An 18724-nucleotide genomic window follows, 5' to 3' on the forward strand; every position below is an offset into this window, starting at 1 on the left:
TGAAGGAGAAGAGAGGCATCTTCCAAACTCCCAACAACGTTATTAACCCTTGTTTTCATCATTGAATTGACGTTCAGCATCCATTTGTCATTTACTTGTTTAAATTATTAAGCATGTTTTATGTTACATGCATGTGGTGGAGGTAGAAAAGCAAGAGAAGCAAATTGAGCTATTTTGTTCTTGTGTTTTTGCTTTTTGCATTATATATGCTGGTAGTATCATTAATACAGTATAAGATGGTTGCAGGATTTACCCTATCCCCTACAGTAACCACATTGTTTTGGTACCCTCACCTACTATAGCACACTAAGCATGCACTTGCCGCCTTATTGATTTACTGTAGACCTACCATTCTGTGCTTGTTTGGGGTTGGCATGTGGTTAGTGATGTTATGATAATTTGCGTGCAAAGAGCTCACAAGGATGTTATATATCATGAGTCACCCACACGGGACAACAGAAGTGCAAATAAAAAAAACAGTGATTGCCCAGCTCTGGTTTCAGGTGAATTGGTCTTTGGCTGGCAGTGCTTGGCAAAGGTTGTGGTATACTAACATAGCTTCTGGTGTCTAAGAATAGAGCCTGTCCGTTCTAAGGTTCTATCGAGTCTCTCTCTGCTAACCACTAAGCTTCTTCTAAACCAAATAGATTATCTTTTTGTATTTTCCATTACATTTAATTGCAGCAATTTAGCTTTGATTTTCCTTTTATTAAAAGATATATTTCGTTTGTTGGCAGGTAACGTTTTATTACATTTTTGTCTGATTCTAACCAGAGAATAAAAATTAAGCGCTTTGTAAACTGGATTGAATAATTTGCTTTGCCCTTGCAAACACAAAGCATTCTTTAATACAACGGCATACACATGCCACGTTGATGAGTATGTGGTATCGGAGGGAAGAAAGTATTTCAATGAACCATACTGCAAACTTTATGTTCAAGGTATGCATGCCAAAGGAGCAAGTTGCTGTTTTAAGAAAAAAAAAGTATTTGTTTCTATTTTTATTTATCAGAAATGTGATAGATTAGCAAATTTTCAAATAAATCAGAACAGTAAATGTCACCGTTTGACCTGGAAGTTTTCCTTTGCTTGAATTATTCCAGGCCTTGACTTTTTGATGGGTGACCCTTGAATCTTTGATTTATTTTTCAGACATTTGGAATTGATTTGACAGTTGGCTCACTGATTCAATAGTATCTATGGAATAATTGTCCTCATTGTTAGTTTGTGTGGCACTGCATAGATTAGACAGTCCAAGATCCTTTGTCATCAACACAGCTACAGAGAGGATTTGGGGCATTCCCTTACAGCCATTGACTTCTTTGGGTTGTTCTTCACATTTTGATCAACACAAGGCATTTTGCAGATGCAATATCTGTTGCTTCTGCTTTCTTTGGCCTGCTGGCCCCACCCTGACGTATCCAGACTGCTAGTGCCCATAAACATCATGTGATCCTGGGCTGAGTGGGTTTTAGAGCTGCAAACTCTTCCTACCGCATATTGGACTCGCCGAAGAGTTCCCATCCGGTCTGCTGAATAAGTGCCTGCTAAATCCAGAATGTGCAGACTGTACTACAGTGTTTCACAAGCAGCCTTTGTATACGTATGCCCTAGCTCCAAAACTCTGGTTTCCAAGAAGTCTATCATAGGGTCTCATTACCAGAGTAGGCGGCTTTGAATATTTTACTAAGTTGTAGGAGGTATTTTGCCCTCTGTCAACCATGGAAAATCTAATGTGCCTCCCAAGGCATGTGTTGAAATTGGGCTATAACTAGACATCTTTGATGGCAAATAACACCTTCAGAAACTGACTGAAGGACACATTTTCTCCACCGAGACTGTCAGATGTCCTCCTACTAGCTTGTTGAAGATTTTCTTTCTGGTCAAAGGCCCTACTGTCAGGGAACTGAGCTCTCATACGATGGCAACCCTTTTCCTTTTGAGTGGAGCATATTTCAGCTCAATATGTAGGTTGAAATGGCTGCCTATATGTTATCTTAAGCCAGGTGAGGGAGTAAGCTGAGTAAGTCAAGTGGGCAGTTGTTTTGAACTCACGTTTGTACAGGTTTGTATATCAACAACCTGTGTACTTGAGTTTCGCTTTTCATGTAGACCACATAATGTCTTAGGCTGCTAAGCAAACACAGCTTGTGCAGGCTGTGACCATGACGTGTTAATCTTAAGCCAGCATCCAAAGCTGCTGTGCCATTTATTTCTTCAAACGGCAGCCCCAGGCATAGGCATTGGAGCTGGCCGAGGAGCAAACTGTGTAGCAGCGCTACAACTCATTGCACCACATTTAATAGATATCAATTTCCCTTGGATTACGCTTGGCACATACACGAGTTTTGATTTGGAGTGTATTAATTGCACATTTTATTTAATAGTGTATGCACCTTCACAAGCAGGGTTGAGTGTTTTGCAACATTACACTGTCATTCTTGATTACGGCCAAATTGTGCAAATTCCTTTGTCAAAGATGAGAAAAAATGTTTTTTAAGCGTGAGCACACCCCTCTTAAGATTGTTACATTCCTCATGTAACTGTGTGGCACAACACAGTTTTCTACCCTATTTGTTGTGTTGCAGTAGTAATAGCCTCTACCGATACGTGAAACAGGTCTTAACAAAATGGAATTTAAAGTAGGCAGAAAACGAATGATCTCCTCAGTTAATGCCTAGATATTTTGACACGAGTTTGACCCTTACACGAGTGATGTGGAAATAATGATTAAGGATACTTCTGTAGGATGTGAGGGAAGATAGATCAACTCTCAGAATTATTTCTGCGTGGTAGGACAGAGGGCAACTGACTTGCGGTAGATTGTTGAAACAGGAAGGACCGGATTGCATATCCATTTGTTTACCATTTCTGAATGTGATGGCTTTATATGAGTGTAATAGGAGAATTCTCAACATTTTTTATTCTGTTCTCTGTAATTTGAAGGTACTCTGTGTTTGTCTGGGCAAATCTGTACTACCATTTGGATCCAGTTGGAAGATCCACTTAATCCTTTTTGAAACTTGGGCTTGTTTAGTCCATGTATATATCCAGTTTACTTCCACCGTGCCAGCTTGGACTTGTGAATTTAAATGAACAAGCAGTTAGTATACCTTAGCATTTGCTTTGCCACCAAACGAAATATATAATTTGTGAATTATTCCTAGGTTCTTGGAAAATACTTTAGTCTTTCTCCAGTGCTAGAATTTCTGTGTCAAGGAAATTAAGCCATGCTGTACTTCAGTGATGCGCCAAATGTGTCTCTGCTGCTAAGGCATACATTTTAAGTGAGCATTCACAACTGCTCAAACTAAAGGCTTGCAATTTTAGCAACCATTTGAGTGCTTATTCCTGACACAGAAACTACTATCCTCATGTCCGTGGGTCTGTTCTTAGTTGCTCTTTATAGTCTTAATTCTTTTCTTTCTTTCTATCTGAAACCAATTCACTGCATAAGCTTCAAGACGGAGACAGCAGGGTTCAGATTATACTTCTACTTCAGATGAGGAATATGGATCTATGCAAAGCGCCCCTAAACACAAACGCTCCCATGCTTCAACAGCCACACAGACTCCACGGTCGCACAGCTCCACGTCACACCGACACAAGCGCAATGGTGAAGAAGAGTACGAGGATTACGAGGATGAACCTGATGCATATCAAAACTTGATGGCGCAAACAGCTGAAATAGCAGAAATTGCAAGGTGAGTGTCTTAACATATATTATACCAGATTATGGGTGTTTTTTTCTAGTCACACTGCAAAGTTTAACAATGATAAGTACTGCTTGCTTTTTGATGAATAATTGCATGGAACTTTTGAAAATGTGACCTTCAAAATTAGAAATAAAAGGCATTGATCTAAGCGTATTCAACTTTACACATAGAAATTAGTAGCTTCTCCATAAGTCAAAATTAATCAGTTGCCACTTTTCTACTGAGATTTGGCTAGTCATACTTTTCCTGTGAAAAACCAAGAGAACTTTGTCTCCCCCACTAGGGTTTGTATTTTGGTAAATATTTACGTTTTTGAGAGTTTACTTAGATGTGGTACTTTAGCTTTTAAAAATGCAAGTTCAGCCACTGGGCAGCTGTGATCGTTTGTGCTACGGAGGACGCGTTCAGTTTTTGTTGTGCTCCCACATTTTCCTGCATGAAAGAATCTGCAAGGTATATAGGCAAATATACCAAAAAGGCTGAGTTTTACTAATCGTGGTAGTTCAGTATGTCTGAGGATGGCTTCCAAGTTTGATAGAGATCTGTTTGGCAGGGCCTCTGAGAAATATTTGTCATCTATACACAACCACAAAAATATCACCAACAAATCCCTGTAAGGGCAATGGTGTGTGTTTTGGTGAATCCTTACAGAGAATATCCTTTTACATACTGTAATAAGATTGAATTGGGATTTTATTTTTACAAAAAGTATACCTTTTCTCTGTCTTACTCCCTTAATATATTTTAGCATCTTTGGGCAATAACTTTGGTGATATTGATGCATCCATGTCTCCTAAAAATGAATCCTTGCTCACGCCGTGATAACTTGATTGACAAGCAGTCAGGCTTCTCTTGGGAAACAGTTGTGTAAAGCATTTACTATCCCCAATACAGTAAATAAGTAAAAGACACGGCACAATAAAAATCCAACTCAAATTCACAAAAATAGAGAATATTTGTATCTTTAAAATGACACCAAAACTACAAATATCCAATATAGGAACCAGAGAAATGAATTTATAAAGTCTAAATAAAACAAGCATTTGCAATGCAATAGGTCTCGCATTTACGCAAGTTTGAGCTATTGACATTACAAATAACAATGCCTTTTATTTTTGTTTTCGTTTTCAAAACATAAATAAAAGGCAGTCATTTACAATGCCAATAGCTTCAACTTGCGTAAATGCGAGACCTATTGGACAGTGACAACTGGTCTTTGAAAAGGAAACTGGGATTGACCCCCTTTGACTCCCCAAGCCAGCTCTTTCTCGGCCAGGAAGAGCCTTGCCACGATACAGCGCGTGATGTCACACGGTGCTGCTTTTACTCCAGTACATTTTACGTTCAGTATATATCACCACATCTGTCCCAATGAGACGGCGAGAGGAGGAAAGCGACGGAGCAAGTCGCTTTTCTGCTCATCTCTTCGAGGTGCAGTGAAGCCAGAGCTGTCGCCCCTTTCAAGCAATTCTGAAGGACATTTTGGGGCAAATTATGATTCTGAACATATTTGTGGACTATTGGACTATATAACGTGAGGCCTTAGAAATAAATAAGGACAGAGCAGACAAAATATACATTCACCACAAATGAGACTGACCCTCTTAAATCAGGGTACGTATGTGACATTTCGGCACGGTCCGGTGCCTGCATCCTCGCGCCCCCCCAGAGAGGCATTAGAGGGTTCTGCAGCAGTGAAGGTTACACCGAGCACAGTGGGCCATGAGGGACTGCAGTATCCCCTCCCCCATGCCGGAGGGAGGGGGCTTCTCTCCGCCTGGCCCTGGAGGAGAGGGGGTACCGCACGAGCTAGGGGCTATATGGGGTGACAGTAAAGCCCACTACCCCCACCCCCCCACGCGCAGGCACCCACACCGTCCGTCAGCCACACGTGCAGCGAGTACTTGCCTTGACTTTGCCTGTTCTGTGCCCGCCGCTGCATGCTGCACCTCCTCTGCACTGCGCCGCACACTGCCCGGCATCAGAAGTTCCCTGATGGGTGAGAACAGGCGCACGGGGAGCCGGGGGAGGGGCAGGGCGCTCCCTCTGACCTGCTGTAAATGCAAACTCGTCCGGTCCTCTTCTCGAAGCAGGGAGGATCGCTGCTCTTGGAAGAAGTGCCCGAGGGAGACTCCTAGGGCCGGCAACCCCCGGAGCTGGGAGTCTGTCTTGCCGGGCTGAGTGAGGGGAGAGTGGTGTAAGGGAGGGAGGGTGAGTGGGAAGAACAAGTCAGCCTGCTCGAAGAGACGTGGGAGGGCAGGAGCGTGACGCCGTGAGCGTGCACATTGGCGTTCCCTGCGGCTCGTGCCAGTGGTGGCGCCTGCAGTCTTCGCCCGTTTCTGGGAAGCGCGTTCACAGACCGGTGTCTGCTCGTGCACCGGTCTGTGCCACTTGGGGAGGCCTTCACAACGACAATAAGGCTCGCTAGCCGCAGCGCTTCGCGCTGCAACGCCAGGCGAGCCCTGAAAAGGGCTTTCTAGTGTCAAAGAGTAAAGCAACAATCGCGGCTATTTTGTCGCCTTGGACCGGGCCAAATTCCAAGTTGCAGGCCGACCGCGATGGAGCGCGGGTCAAATACGATGACTGGTTTGTCCTGGCAAAGTTTTTACCTTCTGACATAGTCCCTTTTTGGAGCTTTTTTCTGGGCATCCACGATGGGGTCCTTAGATCCAGATTTCAATTCAATGACTCCGGCCTGCTGCAGTGCGATGCCTTGGTAAGTCCTGGAAGTCTTTCTTTGCCATCAATGGCGAGGAGCTCCGGAGCTTTCATCAGGGCAAACCTGCCCGGTCAGGTGATTCGCAGTTCAACGTCTTAGTTGACTCTCCTGGTCGATGCTGGCCTTCCTCTGGAGCTTTTTCAACTTTCTGAAGTTCTTCTCTGAAGGTTCTTTGTTGTAGGAGAGGGTTCCACAGAACCAGCCAAAGGGTTAGAAGCTCTGGTTTGCCTCTTTGGGTTCTGGAACTCCAATTCCCAAAATGCGTCTGGTCAATCCAATTAAAATCCAGGTGAAGCTGCTCAGCTGGAGTTGTCTGTGACGTTGATGTTTCAGGTGGCTTCTTCCAGCTCTTTTCTACCTGTTGCTGCAAATGGAGTCCACTGCTTATACTTCAAGACAGGGAAAGTCCTTTTGTTGTGGCACCTTTAGACAGTAGAAGGTGCAGTTGTTCTGATTGCAGTCCTCTCTTGTGCAGTCCAAGGGGCCAGAAGGGCAGTCCTTCCTCTCCAGATGTTTTCAGGCATGAATCTGCGGTGCTCTTGGCAGCTCTCCCATATTTATTCCACATTCTGGGCTGGCAAGAGGGGGAACACACCATCCGATGGGGTTCAAGTTGCGACCTTCTGCCGTGACAATTTCCTGGGAAGAGTGGCATATTTTTGTCCCAGAATGGGCATCTCAGCCAAACTCTGACTGAAGAAAATCTTTAATTGGAGTTCATGTCTCGCTAACCCAACCCACAGGTGCGGCTAATTTCTCCCTACACTACTCTATCTGAAAGAAACAGGTTAGTATTAGATTCCTTACCGTAGAATATCCCCAGGCGTCAGTCTGGATCCGGAAACTTTTGCGTAGCAGTACCCCTGCGCGTCGGTAGGCGTCGTCTGCAGGCGTCCCCTGCGGCTCTGCGTCGTCGGCGTCGTGCGCCGTGATGACGTCGCTGGAGTATATAGACGCCGCCTCCGCGCGCTGACGTCAGTTCTTCTTTTTTCCGCGCCAGTTAGCGCAGATCCGAAGAGCAGTACTCCGGTCTTTTGACCAAAGTTTTTTGATTACTCTAATTCTTTAGGTGCCGGTAGGATGCCCGGTTTTAAAAATTGTGACGGGTGCGACCGCCTGATGTCGGTCACCGACCACCATCGACTCTGCCTCCGGTGCCTGGGCGCCGACCACGACGTGGAGTCCTGCGTCGACTGTCGGGCCTTGACGAGTAAGGCTAGACGGGAGCGGTCCCGCAAGCTACTCGAGCTCCGGCTGTCGGCCCCGTGTCGGGAGCGGTCCCGGTCCGGGCGGAGGTCGAGGGAGCGGTCGAGAGAACGGTCGCGGAGCCGCCACGAGCGCTCCGGAAGTCGTCACCATTCCTCCGGTTCCTCAGGTAAGCGACACAAGAAGTCGGGGCGTCGTCATCACACCCCCGACTCCCCCCGACGCTCGCGCGATGCGGCCGGGGGGTTCGGGTGGCCCCACCCCCGCGGCTCCGCGTGGGTCGCCGACGCTGCCTGCTCCATACCCGTCGGTCCCTGGGCAAGGCGCGTCGCGCGAGGAGATAGAGGAGTTCCTCATGGCCATGAGGGCGCTGTCTCCTCCGACGGGGCCTACGGCGCCTGCGGGCCCGGTGGTCCCGTCCGGGGGCCCGAGCGGTTCGGGTGCTCCTGCCCCGACGCCGTCGGGTGCTCCGGCCCCGACGCCGCCGGCGGCTCCGGTCCCGGCGCCGCTGGGCCCTTCAGGGTCGACGCCGGCTGGTCCTCCTGCCTCTCCGGCGCCGATTCCATCGGGGCAACCCGTGGTGCCGCCTCCGCGCAGCGCCGTGACTCCGATGCCGGTTTCGGCCGGCGTCGGGGCTCCGGCTCCGGGCGGCCCCACCCCCATTCCCTCTCCGATTCCGGACGCGGAGTCGGACCGGCGTCGTCCGACGCTGAGTCCGCCGCCGATGGGGCCCATTGACCCCGAGGAGCCGGTCTACATCGTTGAATCACTATATGGTGATGATGAAGATTATGGAGAGGGTTGGGAGGGGTCTGAGGACCCTCTGTCACGCGAGTGTCAGTACGACGTGGACTGGACAGGTGACTTGGGTGATGCCAGTGGTCTGGACGAATCTCCTAACCCTGGTTTTGTCTCGCCTCCCACTGTGGCGTCGGAGGCTGGGGCGGCTTATTCTGTGGTGTTGATGAGGGCTGCCAAGGCCTTGCGCCTTGAGCTCCCCGTCGCAAAAGTGAAGCCTAACATCCTCACCGAGGTCTTCAAACCGCAGTCATGCCCACAGGAGCCTCTGCTGCCGTTCAATGAAGCCTTGACGGACGTTCTTTTGGGCACGTGGTCCAGGCCCGCTTCAGGTTCGCCTGTTGATAGGAACGTTGCCAGGCGCCACCGTCCGTGTTCGGACGACCCTAAGTTCCTGTCCACCCATCCCACCCCTGAGAGTCTGGTGATCCAGGCCTCGACTTCCCAATCCGCGTTCCCGTCGGCCCCGCCCGACCGGGAATCTAAGAGGTACGACCAGTATGGCAAAAAGGTCTTCTCGTCCCTGAGTCTGGGACTGCGGTCTTGCAACACCGCTTGCCTCTTGGGCCGCTACACCCACTTTCTGTGGGATACGGTCGCGGAGTGTCTGCCGCAATGCCCGCAGGAGGTACGGGACAAGCTCGGCCAGGCTATGGTTGAAGGCCGAGACGCGGCGAGGTATTCCATCAGGTGTGGTCTTGATACGACCGACTCGCTGGGCAGAGCGATGTCCACGACGGTGGCGATTCGTCGCCACGCCTGGCTGAGATCCGCCAATTTTTCGACGGATGTCCAAAATGCCTTGATGGACATGCCGTTCGATGGCAGTCGCCTGTTTGGCGACAAAGCGGACAACGCGCTTGAGCGCTTCAAGGACTCCAGGGTCACGGCCAAGTCCTTGGGTCTCTCGACCCAGCGCCAGCAAACGGGTTCGTTTCGCTCCTTTCGTGGCCAAGGAAGGGGCGGTCCCACACGTGCTGCCAGCCACGCACCGCAGAACACTTCTCAACGCGGTGGCGGCCGTGGATTCCGCCGTGGAGGCGGTCGGGGACAGCGGCGAGGTCAGGCCACAGCTCCCCCCGCAGCAGCCTCCAAATCCTCCTAGTCCGAGCTTTCAGGCCCATGTGACGCCAGTGGGTGGCAGGGTTCGCCATCACCACTCCCGCTGGCGCACTATCACATCGGACAGGTGGGTGCTGCAGCTCGTCCGAAGGGGCTACTCCCTCCCCTTCGAGAGCACTCCTCCAGCCATGCCACCGCAGAACCACCGTGTGTCGGGGGACCACTTGACACTTCTGCAGGAGGAAGTTACGGCCCTCTTGGCCAAGGGGGCCATCGAGCGCGTTCCTGGTCCAGAAGTAGGGTGTGGTTGCTACTCCCACTACTTTCTGGTACCCAAGAAGGACAAGGGGGGCCTGCGTCCTATCTTGGATCTACGGAACGTCAACGGCTTCCTCCGGAAGGAGAAGTTCAAGATGTTGACTTTGGCTCAGGTCTTGGCTGCTCTAGACCCACAAGACTGGATGGTAGCGTTGGACTTGCAGGATGCGTATTTTCACATCCCCGTCCTGCCGGCCCACCGGCGTTACCTGCGGTTCACGGTAGGCCACGAGCACTTTCAGTTTATCGTGCTCCCATTCGGCCTTACCAGCGCCCCACGGGTGTTCACGAAAGTGATGGCGGTGGTCGCAGCTCATCTGCGCCGGTTAGGGGTTTCAGTCTTCCCCTACCTCGACGACTGGTTGTTGAAGGCGGGCTCGCCCCAGACAGTCGTCCACCACCTTCAGATGACGGCAGACCTCCTGCACGAGCTGGGGTTTTCCATCAATGTGCCGAAATGACACCTGTGTCCCTCTCAAAAGCTCCTTTTCATCGGAGCGGTTCTCGACTCGGCGCAGTTTCGGGTTTATCCTCCGGAACGGCGGGTCCGGGATATACAGGCTTTGATTCCCATCTTTCAGCCGTTATCCCGGGTTTCGGTCAGGTTGACGCTGCGGCTGCTGGGGCTGATGGCTTCCTGCATCCTTCTGGTGCATCACGCCCGGTGGCGGATGCGGGCTCTGCAGTGGGACCTGAAGTTTCAGTGGGCCCAGCATCAAGGCAACCTATCCGACCATGTCCTGATCTCTGAGGGCACTGCGAGACAGTTGCAGTGGTGGCTTACGGACCGCGATTGGGTCAGAGGCAGATCCCTCTCCCTTCCCCAACTGGAGCACGTAGTTGTGACGGACGCGTCCCTCCAGGGCTGGGGAGGCCACTTGGGAGAGGCGGAGATCAGAGGCATCTGGTCTCCGGCGGAGTCCCGGCTCCATATCAACATGTTGGAGCTGCGGGCGATTCGCCTAGCACTGAAGGCATTCCTCCCCTTTGTCAACGGGAGTGTAGTGCAGGTGTTCACGGACAACACCACCGCCATGTGGTACTGCAACAAGCAGGGCGGAGTGGGGTCGTGGACCCTTTGCCAGGAGGCTCTGCGTCTCTGGCAATGGCTGGAACGTCAGGGTGTGACTCTGACGGTTCAACACCTGGCAGGTTCTCTGAACGCCAGGGCGGACGAACTCAGCCGTCGGTGCTCGGTGGATCACGAATGGCGTCTGAACTCGGACGTGGCGAAAGGCCTCTTTCTGCAATGGGGAGAGCCTTGGTTAGATCTATTCGCCACAGAAGAGAACGCGCAATGTCATCAGTTCTGCGCGTTGGAGTTTCCAAGACGGCACTCGCACGGCGACGCCTTTCGGCGCGAGTGGAGTTGCGGTCTGTTGTACGCCTTTCCGCCTATACCACTTCTGCCCAGAGTGCTGAAGAAGATCAGGCGCGACCGGGCCCAAGTTATCCTTGTGGCTCCGGACTGGGCTCGAAGGTACTGGTATCCCGAGCTACTCAGCATGTCAGTCGGTCCCTCGATCCGCCTGCCCCTTCAGGAGGACCTTCTGTCGCAGCAGCAGGGGACGGTCCTCCACCCGAACCTGTCCAGTCTCCACCTCCATGCGTGGAGATTGAGCGGCGACAGTTGAGGCCATTTGACTTGCCTCCTGAAGTCTGTGATGTGATTCTGGCAGCCAGGCGTCCCTCCACAAAGTCGGTATACGCCTGCCGGTGGAACAGATTTGTGGCATGGTGCACAGCAAAGGCTGTGGATCCCCTTTCTGCCCCTCTCTCCGAGGTTCTCCTCTTTCTTCTCTCTCTTGCCCAGCAGGGCTCTGCTCTGGGCACTATCAAGGGCTACCTTTCTGCCCTTTCCGCCTTCTTAAGGCTGCCTGATCAGCCATCTTTGTTCAAGTCCCCTATTGTAACGAGATTCTTGAAGGGCATCACGCACATGTATCCCCCTGTTCCGTTCGTGATGCCTCAGTGGGACTTGAACCTGGTTCTGACTTTCTTGATGTGCGCTCCCTTTGAGCCGCTTCATTCCTGTCCTCTCCGTCTCCTGACTTAAAGACGGCCTTCCTGGTTGCCATCACCTCTGCCAGGAGAGTGAGTGAGCTCCAGGCTCTTTCTGTCAAACCTCCTTTCATGTCCATTCATCCAGACAAGGTGGTTCTTTCCTGCCCAAAGTAGTTTCTGCTTTTCACATTGGGCAGTCCATCACCTTACCCTCCTTCTTCCCGCCTCCGCATCCTTCAAAAGATGAAGAGCGGCTCCATCGTCTGGACGCAAAACGTGCGCTTTCATTTTATATGGATCGCACACGCCAGTTCCGGGTGGATGACCAACTGTTTGTTGGCTACGTGGGTGAGAAGAAGGGAAGGGCGGTACAGAAACGGACCATCTCTCGGTGGGTCGTCCTGTGCATCAAAGCGTGCTACTCTTTGGCTCGGAAGGAGCCTCCTGTCGGGCTGAGAGCCCATTCCACTCGGGCCACGGCGGCTACTACTGCTCTGGGCCGGGGAGTCCCTTTGCAGGACATTTGCCAGGCGGCTACGTGGGCCTCACTGCACACCTTTGCGAGGCACTACTGCCTGGACAGTCAAGTCCGGAGGAATGGCTTCTTTGGCCGTTCGGTCCTCCAGGACTTTCTGGTGTAGGATTGTATTGGTTCGCAGACCCACCTCCGGGGTTGGTATTGCTGGGGTATCTATTCTAAGGTAAGGAATCTAATACTAACCTGTTTCTTTCAGATGAACAAGTTACTTACCTTCGGTAACGATATATCTGTAAGAAACAGTAGTTAGTATTAGATTCCTTACCGCCCCACCCATCCTCCCCGTTCTGCGAACTGATACCTAGGGTTAAGGACATCCCTTTCAGGGCCCTAGTTTCACATGGCACCAGTGTTGGTTCTCACATGGCTCTGCGTGTTCTGGCGCGGAAAAGCTGTGTGCAAAGAACTGACGTCAGCGCGCGGAGGCGGCGTCTATATACTCCAGCGACGTCATCACGGCGCACGACGCCGAGCCGCAGGGGACGCCTGCAGACGACGCCTACCGACGCGCAGGGGTACTGCTACGCAAAAGTTTCCGGATCCAGACTGACGCCTGGGGATATTCTAAGGTAAGGAATCTAATACTAACTACTGTTTCTTACAGATATATCGTTACCGAAGGTAAGTAACTTGTTCTTCAGCCCCTCTCCTAATCTAATTGGACTCCCATATGGTTGGGGATCAAGGTAGTGGGGGCTGGCCTGGGTCCTGTGACATCTGAGCTTCTGTTTTTGGATGACCAATATATCTCCCAAGCTCCCTTCCTGTCCCTGGTTTAACCAGGGACCACATCTCCTCTCACTGAAATGCTGTATTGTTTCAGCCCCAGCCCTCTTCACAGCTAAAAGGGAGCAGCTTGACTCAGGATGTGAAATGCTGGCCAATCAGAAGAGCCTGTGACAGGGCTGCTTTATTTAATTTCAGGAATGTAAGTTCTAAAACAATTTGCCTGCACTATTTATATTCGATCTGACCATGGCAAGTTGCTAGATTTAATGTAGCTATTATTTTGATGCTTTGAATTAAGTTGCTAGTTCATTCCTGTCAAACCTTAGACTTAAATAAAGTTTTAAAAAGCCCTCCCTTGTTAGCTTTAGGTACTTGCAGCACTACAATAGGAGAAACAACATTTGCTGTGTTTCCCTCACCTCGGCATTTAAGGCATCTTTGATAATGTCACTGCTTTTTGTATCAAGGCATTGGGGCACCTAGGGTAGGCCTTAGGGGTGATATGTAATAACATTGTTCTTTTTTTAAACTTTGGAAGTTCTTTTAATTCCAAAGTCTGATTTGGACACAGGTTTATTTTAAAACCAGCCTGCATGGCAGGGCTGGCTTTAAAATGGTACCAGACACCACAGCAGTGCACACTTTAGTGCATTAAGTCCACTGGAGTATCTAAACCTACATGCCCTCGCATATACTAGGGACTTACAGATTGGTTGCCTGAACTAGTTGTAATTACACCATATGCCATATATACCTTTCAACCAGAGTACTGGCCCTAGGCCTGGTTTGCAGAGCCCAGAGCACATTTAGAGTCCGTAACCACCAGTATCAGTCAAAAAATGGAGGTGATCAGGGCACAAAGGATGAAGTTTGTCCACCCCCCCCCTCCCCACACCACAACCCCTCCAGAAGAAAGGTGATGGGTACCTAACCTACAATCTGGTAGTCCTCTTCAGCTAGGTGGAAAAACCTGGAAAGTCCGTCTGCATTGGCTTGGACAGTCTCAGGTCTGTGTTCCACCGTAAAGTCCATCCCCTGAAGAGAAATGGAGCCCCTTAACATTTTTAGATTTTCCCCGCCCTCATCTGCATGAACCATCTGAGAGGTCTGTGGACAGTTTGAACATGGAAATGAGTACCAGACTGGTATGATCTCAGCTTCTTCAGGGACGAGACCACAGCAAATGATTCCCTCTCAATTGCACTCCATCTTTGCTTTCTGGGGAGTAGTCGCCTGCTAATGAATTCAACTGGCTTCTTCATTCACTTGTGCCAACACTGCCCCAATCCCTTGTTCTGAAGCATCTCACTGACTCAGGTGAGTCTGCCAGTAATCTGTGATCAGATCAAATGTACCAACTACTTTGCAGCGCCCAACCTGCCAGTGAGCTCATCAGCTCAAGGTATAGGGTGAGCATCAGTCTTAGTGACTGCAATCAAACCCCTGCAGTCCATACGAAACCTTCATTCTCCACAACTACCCCCCCCCCCCCGGATTAGGTTAGGTACCTGTATCACTGGACTGGCCCATGGACTGTCAGAGGACGTGTACCCTCAACTCCAGCATCTTGGCTACTTGAGCCTTAATGCTGGCTCTGACCTGGTCAGACAACCTGTATAGCTTGTTTTTGACAGGTAGGCTGTCACCAGTGTCACCATCATGAACACACCAAGTGGTGATCCCAGGGGTCAAGGAGAACAGCCTAGCAAACTGCTCCAACTTTTGTTTGCAGTCTATGCAGTCTTTATGCTACTGGTCTGTCAACTTGGGAGAGAGTACAACTCATCTTGCACATTGGTGGAGAGGAAGTCTGACAGAGGCTCACTTGCCTCCTCATCTCCATATCTGTCCATCAGCATGGTCATATCTGCCCTGTCTTGCTGGGGGTTCAGTCTGTGGACATGGAGTACCCTGTGCAGATTCCTTGGGTTGCCAAGGTCCTTCAAGTAGGTGACCTCACCCTTTTCCCCCTGAATCAAATAGGGCCCAGTCCACTTTTCCTGGAGGGCCCTGGAGCCACATGCTCCAGCACACACACACCAACTGCCCTGGATGGTACTCCGGCATAGTAGTCTTCTGGTCATATCAGAGCTTCATGAGTTCTTGGTTGGACTCCAGGTTGCTGCTTGCTCTACTCATGTACGCTGCCATGTGGGACCGCAGGCCTAGCACATATTCTAGCACAGTCTGTTTGAGGTTCTTTGAGAGGCTTCTCCCACACTTCTCTCACCAGACACAATGTCCCTCTTACAGGGTGCCCAAACAGTAACTCAGAGTGGCTAAAACCAACCTCTTTCTGTGGCACCTCTCAGTAAACAAACAGCAGGCATGGGAGAAGAACATCCCATCTCCTTCTAAGCTTGTTGGATAAGCCCATAATCATGCCCTTTAGGGAGTTATTAAATCTCTCCACCATGCCATTGATCTGGGGATGAAATGGGATAGAGAACTTGTAGGTACCACCACATTCATTCCATTACGCCTTCAGATAGATGGACATAAAGTTAGTTCTCCTGTCTGAGACCACCTCCTTTGGAAGATACACTCTGGTGAAGACACCAAGTAGGGGTATTTTCTCTAGATATCTGGTGGCATGGTCCACTACCACCAATATATATCTATTCCCTGAGGCGGTTGGTGGGTCACAGTAGACCAACAATGTCAATACCCACCCACTCAAAGGGGACCCCAGCCACTGGCTGTGGTATCAAGGGAACATTTGGCCTGTCCCCTGTCTTGCCAGTGGATTGACAGATGGCACAGTAGATACATAACTCCTTCACTTTGACAGACATGTTGGGCTAATAGAAATGATTAACCAGCCTGTTTCAGTTATTAGTCTTACCCAAATGTCCTGCCAAGGAGATGCCATGGCCCAAGGTGAGGAGAAATGTTCTATACTTCTGTGGGACCATTACTTTCCTCGTTGCCCCTGGTTTGGGGTCCCTTGCTTCAGTATGGAGGACTCCTTCCTCCCAGTAGACCCTATGGAATTCACAGACATCACCCTGCTCTTGCCTTGAGGCAGTCTGCCTCAGTCCCTCAAGAGTGGGATACATCTTTGTTACTTGCACAGATCTTCTCTGGTGGGTCCACCGGCTCCTTGCAATTCTGCAAAGTCAGACAGATCTTGCAGGGGCGGAGTCCCTACCTCAGAGGCCAGATCCTCCCCCCCAGGGTTGGATTCCTCCTGGTCTTCTTGAGCTGTGTTGGCTTGCTCACCAGACCCTGTGCCCTCTCTGGTTTCTGAAGGCTAGACCCATTGTTCCAGGGTACAAGTGGCCGGCACTCCTGGGATGTGCAGTCTGTGACCTAGTCACAGCACATACCAACATAGGTCCAGCATCTGTGCATGGACCTTCCTTTTCACCCCAGGAGACACTACTACCTTCTCCGGCCCCATCCCACCTCCCCTTCCAAGCTTACCATTGCCATGGGATGGAGTTTGGCGTTCCTGTCTGCATAGGTAACATGATGGAATACACCAGGTTGGATCTGTTCTGGGGAACCAGTTTGTCCACCACCTTGGTAACACTGGCTCATGTATCCCTCAGAACCTCAACCTCAGTCCTGTGATTTTAGGCCTCTACCTGTACTTCTTCATGATTTAAGATACGACTGGCAGGGCTGCAACTTCCACCCCACCCATGGAAACTAAGGTAACCTCTGAATACCTCTTCCGAACATCTCTGGGCCAATTTCCACCCCCACACCTACACTAGCAGTCCCCTGGGACTGCCCACTAGTGGCTGACTGCTTTGAGCATATAGCGTATCCCCTTTTGTATCCTGGCTGCATGCAGTCATACCAATAACCTGTCTTTGTAGTGTCAAATAACTTCCTTAGAAACCCCTTACCCTTGAAAGTGGAATGGGCCAGGAACCCCCCTCTTTGTGCAGGTGTTTGGGGACCTTTAGAGGACTAGCTTTTTTGATCTGGTTTACCCAGGGCTTTCCCCTGCAAGTGTACCATTCCTCCTTTCTTCTGATCACCTCACCAGTTGTTCTTGGTCACCCTGGTATGGACCCACTCACCTGCTGTCTCCCTCATTTCCTTGGGACCAGACAGTTTAGTGTCAACTAGATACTGGTGTAACTTTTCTGAAGGACCATTAGTCAATATGTGCTTGTTAATGGACAAATTGTAGAGCCCCTTATAGGTACCTACTTTGTTACCCTGTATCCAGCCCTTTAGTACCTTCACAGAAGATGTATACAAAGTCAACCCTGGACTGGGTACTGACTTTTGAGTGTCCCTAAATTTCATTCTATACTGCTTAGTGGTGAAACCAAACCTCCTGACTAGGCATTGTTTCATGTAGGAGTAGGACTCCTATTCCTCACCCTCTAGCGTCAGTAGCCTGTCTCTCCCAGCTACTGAAATCAGCTCCCACAGGAGTGAACCTCAGTTCTGAGAGCTCACCCTCCTCCTCTTAAGGGAAGCTGTCAGCCTCTTGTCAATGTCATTGCCTTCCTGTGCAGTCTTTGGTCAAACCCACCACCCCTAAACACCTCTGTCTCTTCTTCACTGCAACCATCTCTTTTGTACCCTTGCCCACTTCTTCTTGGCCAAGGGCAACTTCTCTGCCTATAGAGCAATAGGTGAACTGGGCCTCGTGTTCTGTCTCCCTGCGGAACAGTCCTACTCCTCCTGTAGGGAATTCTCTCCACCCTCCCCCAATAGCTTTAGGCAGGGCCCTGGTTACTTTATTAGTGGAAAGGTGCTATGCTTCATCGTCACTGAGGTCGGCGGGGTCCTCCTCCCCCTCCCCTTCTACCTCTGGAGCCTTCTCTGTGTCAGAGGTTGGATCTACTAGCTGGTCCTCTGCCCAGGCTGCAAGGGCCTTTATCTGCTCTGACTTCCTATTATTGGAAAGTGCTTGTAGTTCCCTGGCCCCACAAAACCCCCTAATCACCTGTGAGAGTGGGTAGGCTAGCCTGATCAAGCACCATGTTTTCCCTAAGTTTTGTGTCACTCACAAACAATCAGTAGCAAAAATTGTGATAGAAAAATTTAGAAACAAAAATTAACTGTTGGAAGATGGATTATTTGTAGGGGTAAGTATGCATCTACCACTAGCAATAAGGCTTCCAAAGCAATATAAGTTCCAGTCAAGGTCTCAATACATTAGCCCCTGGTTCAGCCCTTGGTAGCTGCCTGCGAGCATGCAGGTTTAACTCAGGAGACCTGTATGAAAAGCATTTAAAAACCCTAATACATCAAATAAGTAAGAGACAACACACAATAAAATTCCCACACCAATTTATTAACCTATTAACCTAGGAAATGTTTTTACCTTTAAATTTACACCAAACCAACTAACATCAAATATAGGGAACCGGAGATATGCATTTTTGAAGATTGAGCACTTTGTAGTGCATAAAAACATATATAGTCAACGTTGACTTTGTCCCGGTTAAGCGAGACCAGATGTCCAAAGTTTGAGGGTGACCGCGATGGAGCCCTAGTCGGATACACTAAGTGGAAAGAACTGGTCCAAATTTTACCTTTGGACTTAAAAACTTTTCTGGAGGATTTTCTTTCAAATTCGTACAGTCCCCTCCAGCAGGCTGATTTTGATGCAGAGTCGTTGGATTGCTGTACGAGTGGCCCCGGTCTAATCCTAGAAGTCTG

The 18724-nt window shown here is 49.9% G+C and overlaps 1 protein-coding gene across 2 annotated transcripts in view; it reads left to right on the forward strand.

The window, feature by feature from the left end:
• The window catches only part of CEP170B (centrosomal protein 170B), a 420899-nt gene that overhangs the window by 287181 nt on the left and 114994 nt on the right, over nt 1-18724 (forward strand). The window contains exon 13 of one of the 2 annotated variants that reach the window (XM_078660287.1): nt 3458-3704. In XM_078660287.1, coding sequence (XP_078516413.1) covers nt 3458-3704 — 247 coding nt within the window. The remainder of the gene's footprint in view (nt 1-3457; nt 3705-18724) is intronic. The other variant, XM_078660288.1, reaches the window with a different exon arrangement.

The sequence above is a fragment of the Lissotriton helveticus genome, chromosome 9 (genome assembly GCF_964261635.1).
Source record: "Lissotriton helveticus chromosome 9, aLisHel1.1, whole genome shotgun sequence".
Lineage (NCBI taxonomy): Eukaryota > Metazoa > Chordata > Amphibia > Caudata > Salamandridae > Lissotriton > Lissotriton helveticus.